Source organism: Grampus griseus (genome assembly GCF_964374135.1).
Source record: "Grampus griseus genome assembly, chromosome: 14".
Classification (NCBI taxonomy): Eukaryota; Metazoa; Chordata; class Mammalia; order Artiodactyla; family Delphinidae; genus Grampus; species Grampus griseus.
Genome location: NC_139008.1, coordinates 8,662,706 through 8,677,059, shown reverse-complemented (window position 1 = coordinate 8,677,059; position 14,354 = coordinate 8,662,706). Strand labels below are relative to the sequence as shown.

The 14,354-nt window shown below is 50.1% G+C and overlaps 1 protein-coding gene across 1 annotated transcript; it reads left to right on the top strand.

The window, feature by feature from the left end:
• Window positions 1–405: 405 nt before the first annotated feature.
• RHBDD2 (rhomboid domain containing 2) lies at window positions 406–11,448 on the top strand. Its single transcript, XM_082671415.1, has 4 exons — window positions 406–647; window positions 2,719–3,126; window positions 7,858–8,008; window positions 10,474–11,448. The coding sequence occupies exons 1-4, from the start codon at window positions 470–472 to the stop codon at window positions 10,829–10,831; spliced, it is 1,095 nt and encodes a 364-aa protein (XP_082527541.1). The 5' UTR covers window positions 406–469; the 3' UTR covers window positions 10,832–11,448.
• The last annotated feature ends 2,906 nt before the right edge of the window (window positions 11,449–14,354 follow it).

Here is a 14,354-nt window from a genome sequence, read left to right as displayed (position 1 = left end):
TCTGGTGAAGGTGCTTTTCAGACTTTAAGGGCTGAAATAGACCTTGGTTATCACTGTTGCTTCATTACATCCCTTCGGGGACTTCAGTAGAATCCCTCCTTCCTCTCTCACCCCTGTTTCTCTAACCCAGGCACCTTGCCAGTAGCCAATTCCAGGCCATAGCACCTGGGGGGAACCTGAGTTCTAACTGTCTTTGCCATTTAACTGCATTACCCTGACACCAGTTTCTTCATTGGTATAATGGGGGTAAACACAGAAAAGGGGGGTGCTGCCGCCAGAGGGCGCTGTCCTACGCTCGGGGGAGACTGGCCAGCGCGACCGGATTGGGCAACTCTGCACGGGGCGGGGCGTCGGGGAGGCGGGGCTTCCGGCCACCTCCTCCGCTGTTGCCATGGGAGACAGCCGCAAGGAGGCGGAAGGAGCCGAGAACCTGCCGGAGTCGCCTAGGGGAGCGGGAGCTTTGGCGGCCATGGCGGTCTCGGAGCCCGGGTACCGGAGCTGGTCCTTGTGGCCCGAGGTGCCATCCGCCACCTTCTTCACCGCGCTGCTCTCGCTGCTGGTGTCTGGGCCTCGCCTGTTCCTGTTGCAGCCTCCCCTGGCGCCCTCGGGCCTCTCGCTGCGGTCCGAGGCTCTGCGCAACTGGCAAGGTGAGCAGGGCGGGGCCGGACCCCGGGTGCCAGCCCTTTTCCTCCGACCTCGCCAGGCCCTGGGCTCTGGCCTCCCAGCATCCGCGTCACCCCGCCTCCGTCCGCATCATCATTCTGCCCACCTGGAAGACCAGCCCCATATTCCACGTCTTTGTGCAGAGCCCCATCTTCGTCACCACTGTAATGCTTCCCTACCCAGATTTGTTCCCTTACCTGTCTCCATCCGACTGGTCAAGGCCCCCATATCCATTCGTAGCAAATAGGTTTCATTCACCCCTGCTCCATCACCAAGGAGGATTTTTCTGTTCCCCTCCCTTGTCACATTCACACCTACGTCTGCTTTAAGGGCCCAACCCCCCACTGAAAAATTTTTTTCTTTCGCCTTCGTCAAGACACTTGAACTTTATCTGTGGCCACCCCTATAAGATCCTGGCTTCCTGGGGTTTAGAATTTATTGTGCTTCTTCGTTTTAATCTTAATCCACTCCGATTCCCTGCTCATGGCGCGAGGGGGTATCTTCTACCTTTGGGAGAGGTGTTTGTTTTCTCGGGGAGGGTGAGAGATTTTGCAGACCAATTAAGTATAAACATCTGCTCATAAAAGATGTTCTTAGTCTCTGTTTCTTACCCATTCTTTTATAGGGAGGAAAATGGGAAATTTGTATGACTTGTTTTCCAAAGCACATTCACATGCATTAATCTCGTTTAATACTCACGGTGATCCCATGACGTAATGTAGGCTTTATTGTTGCGCATTATTTAGATGAAACTGAGGCTTAATGCGAAGACTCGCAGAGCTATTGAGTTATATAATTGACACAGGAACCCAGATTTTTCTTTTTATCGTGTGATGTGTTGGGACTGGAACCTTGGGGTTTATGATCCCCAAATTATATAGAATTGCTTCTAGAACCTTCACATTTATACTTGGGATTTCAGTGTCAGAAGTACTCAGCAAGCAGTGACGTACTCTTCAGATAATGAAGCCTTACAGAGATGGCCTGACTGAGGTACATGGTTCATAGCCTGCCTCCCTGCTCAAATCTAAAACTGGTCCCTCCCAACCTCACCTGAGATACACACAGCACATCTGTCTTCAGAGGCAGATGGAAAATGCCAGCCTAAACTGAGCTCCCTTTTTTTTCTTTACTTCACGGCTTCTCTGAGGCTCACAGGCAATGTGAGTATTAAACATGTAAGAGACCTTTGAGGGCCTCGAGTGTATGCCTGTTATTATACAAAGAGAGAACTGAAGCCGATAGGGCCTGTGACTTGACTGAGCTCAACCGGCCTGGATGTGATAGAGCCAAGATTCCACTCCAAGCCTTTAGGCTCCCAAGTCCACTGTTACTGCCACTTCACCAGTCCCCCTCCTTCAGTTTAGTATTTTGGCCTGTGGGGATGTAAAAGTACATAAGAGAGAGGACTGGTTCTAGAAAAATAAAAGTGAGATTCTTTGCTGTCTTATTGCATATAAAGCATGGCTCTGCCTCGAAGACTAGATCAGCACTTTCAAGAAAGACTTCTGAGTTCTGTATCTACATTATCAGTGATAGTTTTCTAATCTTTACAGGTGCAAAATAATTCATGGTCCCTTTTTTCTTCCTCTGAACAGCCACTATGGAAGGAGAGGTCAGGATTACAGCCGAGGAGACGGGCACAAAGAGTGTTAAGTGACACCCACTCAATCCACCTGAAGCCGTTACAATTAATTAACCCTCAAACTGCCCGGTGAGATAGGTCAGTATTAAAACCTAAAAAAGGATTATAAAACACATTGCAAATTTAAAGACCATCCCACGCTAAAAAGTGTTATTTTTTTCCCCACGTGGAAGCCAGTCACAGATAAGACTTGCTCCAGGTCTGGGAAAGAGCGAAGATTAGACATCCACGCCTCTACTTTGAGTCCTGGGTATTTCGTTGTTGCCTCCCTCTGCTTATCCCACTGGCTCCGGGCTGATTTTCACTGGCAATGAGAGCCAGCTGCTCCCCGTTTCCTAGGTGGGTTGTAACCTGGCTTTCCCTTCTTGGAACAACCCACCGTTGGGCCTCTAACTCAGTTCCCTCTGCAGTTTACAGGCTGGTGACTTACATCTTTGTCTACGAGAACCCAGTCTCCCTGCTGTGCGGTGCCATCATCATCTGGCGCTTTGCTGGCAATTTTGAGAGAACCGTGGGCACCGTCCGTCACTGCTTCTTCACCGTGATCTTCGCCATCATCTGCGCCATCATCTTCCTGTCTTTTGAAGCTGTGTCATCGCTGTCAAAGCTGGGGGAGGTAGAGGATGCCAGAGGTTTCACCCCAGTGGCTTTTGCCATGCTGGGAGTCAATTCTGTCCGCTCTCGGATGAGGAGGGCCCTGGTGTTTGGCATGGTTGTGCCCTCAATGCTGGTGCCGTGGCTTCTGCTCTGTGCCTCCTGGCTCATTCCCCAGACCTCTTTCCTCAGTAACGTCTGTGGACTTGGAATTGGGCTAACATGTATCCTTCCTAGAAGGTAACTGTAGAACAATGACATGCCAAAGGGTGAACCAAGTTGTGGGGCCTGGGGGTGTCAAGTAGATAGAGCTGTGAGCTCAGATGTAGGTAATCTGTGTGCTAGCTTCAGCTTTGAAAACCGTGTGGCCTCGGGCAGGTCACTTCCCTTCTTTAGGCCAGAGTTTTCTCATCTGGAAAAGATCACCATAGCTTACTCCTCACACTGGCTCAGCACTGCCAGTTAGTAAAATATTCTGTATTGATTTTTTCCAAGGTGTAAACCTACATTTGACTAATTTTTTTTATTGGAGGAACCTGAACTACCCATGGGCTGGAGATGTTCCATGAAAGGAATAGGAAACAGGTTTGTTTGTTTTTGTTTGGCTTAATCTTTTTCTCAGAAGAAAAAAAAAATTTTTTTTTATGGTAGGCTTTTACCATATGGGTAGTTAAAAACTTAGGATAAGCCTCATATTCCTTGTATAAATATTCTGGCAATTAGGGGAAAGTATTCTAAAATACAAAGTGGTTCTTTTTTAAACATCAGAATGGTAGTGTTTGGAGTTGGACAAGGTGCATTCCTGACATATCTTACAATTTGTGATTCTGTGAGCTGTTAGTGTGGGTAGTGTATAAATCCACATTGATAACATTGTTCTTATGTATCTTATTTTTAAATTCTAGTTTAATTTCATTGGTTTTAAACTTTTTTTCCTAACATGAAAATTTAAAGCTATACACTCCCCATGTAAGCACTACTTTAGCTGTATCCCACAAATTTTGATATGTTGTGTTTTCATTATCCCTCAGTTAAAAGTATTTTCTAATTTTCCTTGGGATTTCTTTTTTGATCCAAGGGTTATGTATAAGGGAGTTGCTTAATTTCTAAATATTTGGTGATTTCCCAGATTTCTTTTTGTTATTGATTTCTTATTTCATGTGGTCAGAGAAAATTCTTTGTAAGATTACAGTCCTTTTAAATTATTTCTGGCCCAGCATTTGTTACATCTGGGTGAGTATTCTGTGTGTACTTGAAAGGAATGTGCATTCTGCAATTGGTGGGTATAGTGTTCAGTATATGTCAGTTAGGTCAAGGTATTGTATTGTTCAAATCTTCTATATCCTTATAGTTATTCTATTTATTACTGGGAGAAGACTGTTGACATCTCCAGCTAATACTGTAGATCTCTCTTTTTTGCTTTCAGTTCTTATCAGTTTTTGGCTTCAAGTGTTTTTGAAGTTCTGTTTATTGGATACATACACATTTGGGATTGTTATATCATCTTAATGAATTTACCCTTTACTGTTATGAAATTGACCCTTTAAATCTCTGGTAATATTCTTTGCCCTAAATTCTTCATTGTCTGATATTAATTTACTTATTCCAGCTTTCTCCTTTCTTAGAATTAGGATTTACAAGGTATATATTTTCCCATCCTTATATTTTTAACATGTTTATGTCTACATTTAAAGCATCTTTCTTGTAGATGGAATATAGGTGGTTCTCTGTCTGACAGTCTGCCTTTTAAAGGCTTGTTTAACCCATTTGCATTTAGTGTAATTATTGATATAGTGGGGTTAAGTCTACCAGCTTGCTTTTTGTGTTCTTTTTGTCTCAAATGTTCTTTGTTCCTTTTTACCTCTTTTCCTGCCTTCAATTGCATATTTTCTTAGTATTTCATTTTATCTTCTTTGCTTATTAACCATGCCTCTTTGTTTTCTTTTTTAGTGGTTGCTCTAGAGTTTAAATATGCATTTTTAGTTTATCACAGGCTACATTTAGATAATATACCACTTTGTATGTAAGAATCTTATTCCATTGTATTTCTGTTTTCCTTCTTTCCATCCTTTGTGTTATTGTTGTTCTATGTTTTACTTCTACATATGTTATAAACCTCATAATACATTGCTGCTTCTCTTGCTACTCTTAAACAGTCAATTATATTTTTTTAAAAAGCAACATTTACTCACATATTTATCATCTCTATTTTTCTTCATTCTTTTGTGTAGATCCAAATTCCCACCTGGTATCATTTTCCTTTAGCCGAAAGAACTTCCTTTAACATTACAGTAGGTATGCTGGTGAAAAATTCTCTCCATCTTTGGTTCTTTGAAAATGCTTTTAGTTCACTAAATATAGAATTCTAGCCTTCTCTGATATCCTTTCACTTCTAAAGATGTCCTTGCATTACTTCTGGTTTGTATTGTTTCTGATAAGAAATCAGTAATCATTTTTATTGTTTCCCCATATAATTCATTGTTTTTCTCTGGCTCATTTCACAATTTTTTCTTTATCATTGGTTTTTAGCTATTATCTTGTGCCTTGAGGTGGTGTTTTTGTGTTTACCTTACTTGGAGTTTGTTGATCTTGGATGTGTGAGTTTAGAATTTTCATCAAGTCTAAAAAAATTATCGTCATTATGCCTTGAAGTATTTTTTTTCTATCCTCTTTTCTCTTCTCCAATTATATATATATAAGCTACATGGTATTGTTCAGTGGGTCACTAAGGCTGTTGTATTTTTTTTTAATTTTTGCCTTTTTTACCCTCTACATTTCAGTTTGGATAATTTCTGTCACACTGCCTTCAAGTTCAGCAATCTCATCTTCCGCAGCGTCTACTCTGCTGTTAAACCTACCCAGTTAGTTTTTTATTCCTTGTGTTGTATATTTCAGTTCAAGAGGTTCTTCTTTATGGTTTTCATTTCTGCATTGCGATTCTTTATCTGTTTGTTATGTTTATGTTTTCCTTTAAACACATTCACTTACACATTTATAATAGCTGTTTTAGAATACTTGTCTCTTAATACCATCATCTTTGTCCTTTCTGGACCTGTTTCTTTTGACTGCTTTTCCTCTTGATTATGGACCCTATTTTCTTGCTTTGTCCCTTGTCTTGTAATTTTTTATTTTTTGATAAACATTGTGAATACTGTGTTATCAAGGGCTGAATATTGTTGTCTTCCTTTAAAGAGTATTTATTTTCCTAATAGGTAGTTAATTTACTTGTTAAGGCATTGCCTTTTGGGGGTCTCTTCTGAATGTCCTGGGTGTTCAGTGAAGTCTCTTTACTCTGGTTAGAACTTGAGCGTGTCCCTGTCCTGTGGGAGCTCCAGGAGTTGTTAATCTTACAGCTCTTTGATAGTTGTTGTTTCTTCAGTAGCTGTTCTTTGCCTGACTGGAGGAGTCTCAGCCTATGTACGTCTACATTAGTGTTTAGCTAAAGACTCGGGGAACCTCTTCGGGCCCAAGGGACTTGTGGCCCCATCCAGAAGAAGAGGAGGAGCTTCTTCTGCCTCCTCTCCATTACTGACCTGTAAATCGCAGGCATTTTTTCCTCCCTGAACTCTTTGTCTCTCCAGCTCAGGAGCACTGTACTCTGCTTGGATTCCCCGTGCTTGCTTTGGCCGCACGTATACTAAAGTTGGAGTGATACTTGGATTGTGCTGTGGTTTAGAAAGTGCCTCCGGGCAGAAAGCCAGCTTGATCTTGAGGCTCACTTACTTTGTGTCCCTTTTCTTAGGTATCACAGTTTGGTAGTGTTTGTGGTCCAAAGTCTGAAAGCAATTGTGTGAAATGTTGTATCCTGGTTTATAGTTATAATTGTGGGAGGACTAGTCTAGTATTGTTACCTCATCAGAGTCAGAAGCAGAACAGATTCTTGAGATCATTCTGAAGTCATCAGCCATGACACCTTTTGACTTCCTTACAGCATTGCTTACCACCTGGAATCAGTATTTGGAAGCATACTGTCATCCCTGAAAGAATTTAGACATAGCAAGGGTGTGTTTGTTTATCACAATGACTAGGTACTACCACCATTTGGTGGCTGGTGGCCAGGAATGCTAAATGTCCTATAATGAGTGGAACAGTCTAGCCCAGCAGAGAATTATCTCGCCAGTAGTAGTCTAGTTAAGAACACTGCCGCAAGGAACAGTGCTCTTTTGGTGCTTCTGTACAGTCTTCTCTCTGCCAGCACCCCTCTTCTAGCCAGCACCCCTCACAATTTAGGCTTCAACATCCTCATCACATCCTTAGAGAAAAATTTCTCAGACCTACCTAGGCTAGCTTACGGTCCCCAGCGTGGTCATCCATAGATAAGCTTTTGCTTGTGGCCACTTATTCTACCCCAGTACTTGGTACATACTAGATGTTCAATGAATATTTGTCGAGAGGACGGATGGATGGTGGGATAAAGGCTGACTCTTTTTGGCTGTCTAGGCAGTGATGGGCTGACACAGGTCGGATGACCAGAGTACCATCACATCCCTGGGACCTCCCAGGGCTGCCACAGAGGCCCACAGGAAGCTCAGTTGGTCACACTGAGACAAGGTTCCTCCTATTTGGGACAAAGTACAAGAAGATGTCAGTCCTCCCAGAGGGTATTAGGATAGCCTCCTGCTTCATCCCACTGGAAAGACAGAGATGTGTGCTGGCTTCTGACTGTGATTGAAGGGGCCAGAGGGGCTCAGGAGACAGGATGGGTGTGTCTAGGGGAAGGTGAAATGTTAGCACCTGTCTGCCCTCTCCTGTTGCTGGGTCATGTTCCCTCTGAGGTACAGGGGATAGAAACTCAACTCTTGGTTTCCCCTGAGCTTGAAACTCCAGTCAGATATTATGGTGGAATAAGCACTTACTTCCCCTGTACAATCAATGTGGGCACCTGTGTCCTCTGGGGAGTGTTCAGCCCGCCTCCCTTTAGCTGCCTCCAGTTTTCCTTAATATGCCAACCTCAGATGGCTTCACCTACTGCTACTCCATCGACCTCCCAGAGCGAGTTGCACTGAAGCTCGACCAGAAGTTCCCCTTCAGCCTGATGAGGAAGATTTCGATGTTCAAGTACATCTCCGGCTCTTCAGCTGAAAGAAGGGCAGCCCAAAGCCGGAAGTAAGTTATAGAACTCTGTGCTTTATTCCTAAAGCAATTCCTGGGCCTCTAGGGGGTGTGACTCGTTCACTGTCCTGGGGAATAGGCAAGAGGGTGTGGGCAGCCTGGGCCCAAAAAAATCTGTGCACAAATTTCTCCCGAGCACCCTAGATTCTGCCCAGCTGCATCTGAAGTAGGGCCCGAGCAGGAAGGGGCTCTTGTGCATAATCCCGAGTGACTTGTGGCCCCATCCAGTGGCATTAACAGCCCTCAGCGCCGACAAGCACCCTGTGCAGGTGGGATTGGGCTCCTGCGTGTGACGCTGGTAAGAGGCACAGTCCACGCAACGGACTGGGAGCCTTAGGAGGTGGCATGGCCCGAACCTGAGAGGGTTTTCTTGGCCACCTGGCAGGAGAAGGCGAAGCTTACTGTTTTCCAGTCTAGGCACGTTAACTCTCAATGGAAAGTCCTGGGCAAGCCGCCAGAGCTCACGTAGCCTGACTCCCTCCTTTCAGAGAGAGGGCCCAAAGGGGACAAGAGTCTGTCTCCAGGTAACACAGAGTCAGAAGAGCCCAGTCTAGAGCCAGGGGCTCCTGCTTCCGGGTCCTACTGACTCCCTGTCGCTGGGGCACACACTGCCGGCCTCAGGTGGCCTTCACTGGTTTTTGCCGATGCTGAGAGTTCACAATGGAGGAGGTTTCCTTTCCTTCAAGTCCCTCCCAAAGAACGGATTCAGTACAAAGTCAAGGTGCTTTGTCAGTGGCCCTTTTCTGCTTCAGCTGTGCAGTACATCTTGCCCCCGCGCTGCCCTGGAGGCAGGACTTCGGCTGAATTGGAGTCTGCTCCTTGTACTTTATTTTAGGAGGTGGACACTCCAGCCTTCAGCAGCTCAGAGCCCTCTGACCATTTCTTTTTTATTTTTATTTTTTTCACCAGGCTGCATGGCTTGCAGGATGATCTTAGTTCTCTGACCAGGGATCGAACCCAGATCCCCACAGTGAAAGCGCTGAGTCCTAACCACTGGACCGCCAGGGAATTCCCCACTCTGACCATTTCTTAAAGGCAGGGACAGGTACTGGGAAAAATAGAAATGCACACTCACCCATTTTGTTTCAGGCAAGTAATTCCTGGAGTCTAAATGGGTGGGAGGTGTTTAAATCTAGAATTAGGTGTATTGTAGCTTTTTGGCTCTTAATTGCTGTTCTCACAGAATCTAGAGAGAACTTAAGGGTCCACGTTTGCAAATGCTCTCTCCCCCGCCCTCTCCCGTGAAGGAATCCCCTCTAAGACAGCTGCCGATGTTCACCCCTGGCGGCTGGGGGCTGGCTCTCCAAGGCAGCCCCTAATGAGAAAGGTCTTCCATGCTGAATCGCAGTTACTTCTCTGTAACTGTGACACCGTGGTGCCGGGTGATCCTGCTTCACCATGACGCGCTGATCTGGCCAGGGGCCATGGTGACCCTCTCAGCTCCTTCTGTGTCCCTTGCATGGCGTGGTGTTCGATCCCTCATTATCCTGGCCTGCTGTAGGCACCCGGAACAGAACGTGATGTTTTGGATGACCTGACAACGGGACACAGGTAGTATTAGAACACGCGTGTTTGTTTCGGCAGCGGACCTGACTGCCCGGACAGCCTTGCCTCCCTGGAGGCTCTTGTCAAGCTTCTTATCGGCCAAAACCTCTATATTTTTAAAATGCCGGAAGTGCTGTTAAGCGTCCTGTATCTGTACTTAAGCAGCTGATGTGTAAGCTTAGGTTTGGACTGAAATGTATACAGGTTTAGTCTAGTTGCCTAACACGGGTATCAGTGGTGTTGACACTTGTTCTTCATATTTGGAACTCTGCACGAAGGTCACAGGCTAAAACCCTTAGAATGTGTCCCCCTTTGTGGCCCCAGCCGCACGCGTCTGTGGTGGGGTCTCCAACCTCAGCACAGACAGCTCCCCGCGTCTGTCATGTCGGTTCCTGCCTGCCAGGACTTGGAGTTGTGAGTCTTTATTCCTGAAGACGTGGGTAGAATATCTCCCAGCAGACAAGGCCTGGGCCCAAGCTCTGTGTTACCCGTTAGAGCCTTCCCCTCCTCCCTCCCACAGAGGGGGATCCATTCTCTCTGGGTCCAGTTGCTGAGCCGACCACAAACACTGACTGCTGTGATCTGTCCCCATCTCCATCCGGTCCATCCAGTTTGCAAGCTGCTCTTACACCTCAGCGTGTCTCAGGCATGGGCCTGATACCCCTTCTTCCTGCTGACTTACTGCAGGACCGTGAGTGGGCCCTGCCCCCTCTGGGCATATGTTTTCTGTCCAGTTGAGATTGACCTTCCTCCCCGCTTGGCACTTTTGCAGCTGGTTATGGGAACCGTCCACAGCACGTTGTAATAGAAAGCAGTATAGCGACCCACGCTTCGCGCCTGCGGATCGCCCGCTGGGCTGCTGTGTGCCCCGGCATGAGTGGCTGAGCGACCGTTTTCTCTCTGTTCCTTTCCAGGCTGAACCCTGTGCCTGGCTCCTACCCCACACAGAGCGGCCACCCTCACCTGGCCCCGAACCACCCTGTGGCCCAGATGCAGCACACCAGTGGCCAGAAACTGGCCCCCTGGCCGTCCTGGGTCCCTGGGCACACGGCCAGCCTGCCTCCGTACCAGCCCACGTCCGGCCTGTGTTATGTGCAGAACCATTTTGGCACAGTTCCCAGCTCCTCTGGTGTCTACCCGGCTTCTGCGGGTGCCTCCCTGGGGGTCCAGCCCCCCGCCCCCCTCAACTGCCCCGGCACAGTGCATTCCGGGGCCCTGGCCAGTTCAGCGACTACAGGCTCTAAGGAGTGCTCAAGGGTCCTGATCCCCTGAGAGAGAGTTTCCAGGGAAGCGATCTCCCATCTCGGCCTTCTGAGGAAGGTCCTTTCTGAGCTGAGATGTTCTTGACAAAAAGTTACTTACTGAACACCTCTATGTGCCAGGCTCTGTGTTGAGTATTTTGATATGTGTCTCTATTTCATTCTCATTCATCCTCGTGACAACTTGGTGAAGTACAGCTTGTCGTCCCCAGTTTACAGATGCAGAAAGCGTGCAGTGAGGTCACGTGGCCTTGTAGTGGCACAGCTGGGGCACTTGGCTCCAGGCCCAGGCCCTGCCCACCCACTGTCCCGCCCCCCACAGGACACCTGGGAGAAGAGGGCATTGGTGGTCAGTGGCTCGTTTCAGCTCTCCATTCCCTTCCTGTCCTCGTACGTCATGCTCGTGGTTATGCCGTGTTCGTGTGACTGCGTGTGCCCTTTGGGAGCTCCCGGCTGGTGTGCTCGCCAGTCCCCAGGCCTGTGCGGTGTTCCTCCCTTGCGGTGACCCCCCAGCCCCACACCCAGACTTCTGCCCCGGAAGTGGTGCGACGGGCCAGCGTGAGCCGCAGCCGCATGCTTCTGGATCCATAGTGCTGATTACCTTTGTATAAAGAAACAGCCTCCAGCCTGCCCTCGGTGTGTGGTGTCTTTGTGGTCAAGTCAGGCAGACGACTCCCAGCGGGCATCTGGCGTGAGGGCGTGAGTTGAGAAGGTCCCCAGAGAGCTGAAAGGACAAACGGGAGAGTTTGGCAACCCTGAGATTGGCAACAGCGGGGAGCCGCTGTGGTGTTCCCAGGGCCCCAGGCTGGGTCACCACAAGAAGGACTGCCTGCGGGACCTTACGCCAGGGAGTGACACAGGCACCGGCCGCGGTGGCCTCTGAAGCAAGAGGCGGGGAGGAGAGCCCTGGCGGCTTTGTCGCCTGATCTACCCGCAGGGTCTCCTGTGGGCCATATTAACCAGGTAACCTTTGGCAAGTGAGCCCGGGAAATGTAGTTTGCAGAGGTCAGGCCCCCCACACACCACGCAGGGCGGGACAGGGACAGGGATGTGACTGAGCCTACGGGCGCCCGACCAGGCCGAGGGGAGCTCCTGGCTCCTGATCAGCCTTCAGCTGAGCTCTTTGAAGTGGGCTCACGTTGAGAAGACACGCCACATGCAGGTGTCCTCAGAGACACCAGCACACGCGGCCTTCGTTTACTCCTGGAGCTGCATGGCCTGCTCGGGGCTGGCTTTTTGGGAGGCCCTGGGTATTGGAGGTGGATAAGACACACCCACAAATCTGCAGCAGTGGACAGGGCAGTGAGTGGCCTGCACTGGGGCGGGGGGCAGGGCATGAAGCTGAGACAGTGGCTCCTGAGCGGGATTGTGAAGAGGATTCACCAGCCGAGGAGCTGGGGCCCAGGCTGCAGCTGAGCCCTGTCTGCAGTCCCAGAGCCTGGTGTCTCCAGCCACACCCAGCATCTTTCCCATCATGTTCACTCGCTGAGTGCAGGCTGCTGTGTGTCCCTTGGACATTTTCCCTCCAGTCCCAGCCTGTATCCAGAGGCAGGTGAGGTGGCCACCTGCTCCCAGTGTGGCACAGTCACCTCCCTCACGTCTGGCCTTCCTGCTGGGCTGTCTGGCTGGAGCTGTGGAGGCTTTGGGCCCTCATGCGACCCCGAGTAGAAAGCCGAAGGGCCCTCAGGGGTCATTCTGTTCAGCCGTCTCCCCCACCCCTGCTTTCCTGAACGGAGTTCAGGGAGGCAGGGTGGGTCTGGCAGAGCAGCTGACAGCAGCGGCTGCCTGGGCTGCGGCCACAGCTGCTGCGCTGAGACTGGCCCTTAGTCCGTTCCCCTGGACTTTGCTTGGGCCACAGCAGGCAGCCTGGAGCCAGGTCAGAGGGGGCATTTCTCCCCTGAACACGCATATGAGAGGACCTGGAGGGGCTCCCAAGCCCCTCCCCAACTTGCTGTTGAATGATCCGCCAGTGTGCCCCCTTCCGCAAACACCAAGTGTGTGTCAAGCCTCAGGCTGGGCCTGGAAACGGAAAGGTGAGCTCCGTGGGGGCAGAGAACCCCCTACCCCCCTGACACGCGGTAAAGATCTGTTGAGCAATTGAATGAACTGGGATCCCTGCCCTTGGGGAGCTCAGTCTGGGGGTGGGGGGAGTGGATGATTAAAGAACTGTAATTCAGCAATGCTGTTCAGGCGCTCCCAGGAGGCGCCCAGACCAGCCTGGAGAGCTGGGGGTCGGTCTCGGATACCCAGCACACACCCTTCCACGGGGGCGAAGGGGTGACTTTGGAGGGAGGGAAAGAGGAAGACCCTAACCACTGGCTGTTAGGAGGATGAAGAATACAGCAGGTTTGGCAAAGGGAAGGCCATTATTCCCCGCGCACCAGAAACCTCTCTCTTATCCCCAGGCCAGGAGGGAGCCACTGTAGCCAGAGAAGCTTCCAGACTTCATCCAGTTTCCCCTTTTTCGTCAGCAGGGGGCAGCAGAGAAGCAGCCCCTTGGCTGCCTCTGAAACCTTCCCTGGGGCCGGCACTGGGGGAACAGGAGGAAGAGGGATCGCTCCCGTCCTCTGAGGAGGCCCCTCCCGGGAGGGAACCAGCTTTGTGGTTAACCGCGACTCAAGTTAAGGGCCTTGAGAGGCATGGCCGCCCTGCCCTGCGAGGCGTCCCTCCTTCACACACCTGCTCCTTCATTCTTCCATTTAACAAACGCTTCGTGAGCAACTGCTGAGTTCCAGGCCTGTGCTTGGCTCTGGGGACGTGAAGATGGAGAAGAACGAGTTGAGCCTTCAATGCACTCACAGTCCATTAAGGGAGACGTGCTCTATGGAGTGAGAGAGAGCAGCCAGGTGCAGAGGTGAGGTGAGCCCACCTTGCGGCGAGGGTGTCAGAGAGGAGACTTCCAGGAGGAGAGAGTTACCCAGCAAGGGCAGGGCCCGGAGGACGCAGGGTGACGGTGTGAGCCAAGACAGGAAGGCGGGGATCCAGTAGGCAGGGTGGAGACGTGAGCCTGGAGGCTGGGAGGGCAGGTAGGAAAGAGTTGGACGTGATGAGAGCCCGTCCTGAGGCCCTGGCCGAGGGGTGGGACAGGCAGAAACAGCCTAGAACGCAAAGTGACTTTCCGGGGTCACACCAAGCGTGTGGCCGAGCTGAGAGCGTGTGCACAGCTCTCCCATCCGAAGTCCAGAGCTCCTGCCCTGCCTGAAGGTGCCCGCTCGCCCTCAGGTGGTGGGATGGGGGAGGGCCCCGGGAAGGGGTGGAGGCAGGACAATCCTGTAGGATGAGGTTCCCCCAAGCGTGGAATGAGGGGACTGGGGAAGGGCAGAGCTGGCCTCGGAGTTGGGTACTGGACCTTGGACTCCTGAGACCCGCAGGGGCACCTCCCCTAGTCTGCATCCCAGGATGCTCCCTGGCCTCTGCTCTGCCCATCTGTGCCTGGACAACCGCCAGCTGCAGGAGCCGCGTCCCCCCACCTGGACCCAAAGCTCGGCTCCTGAGGCGCCTCCACACCATCTCCAGATCCCAGGCCACCCAGGATC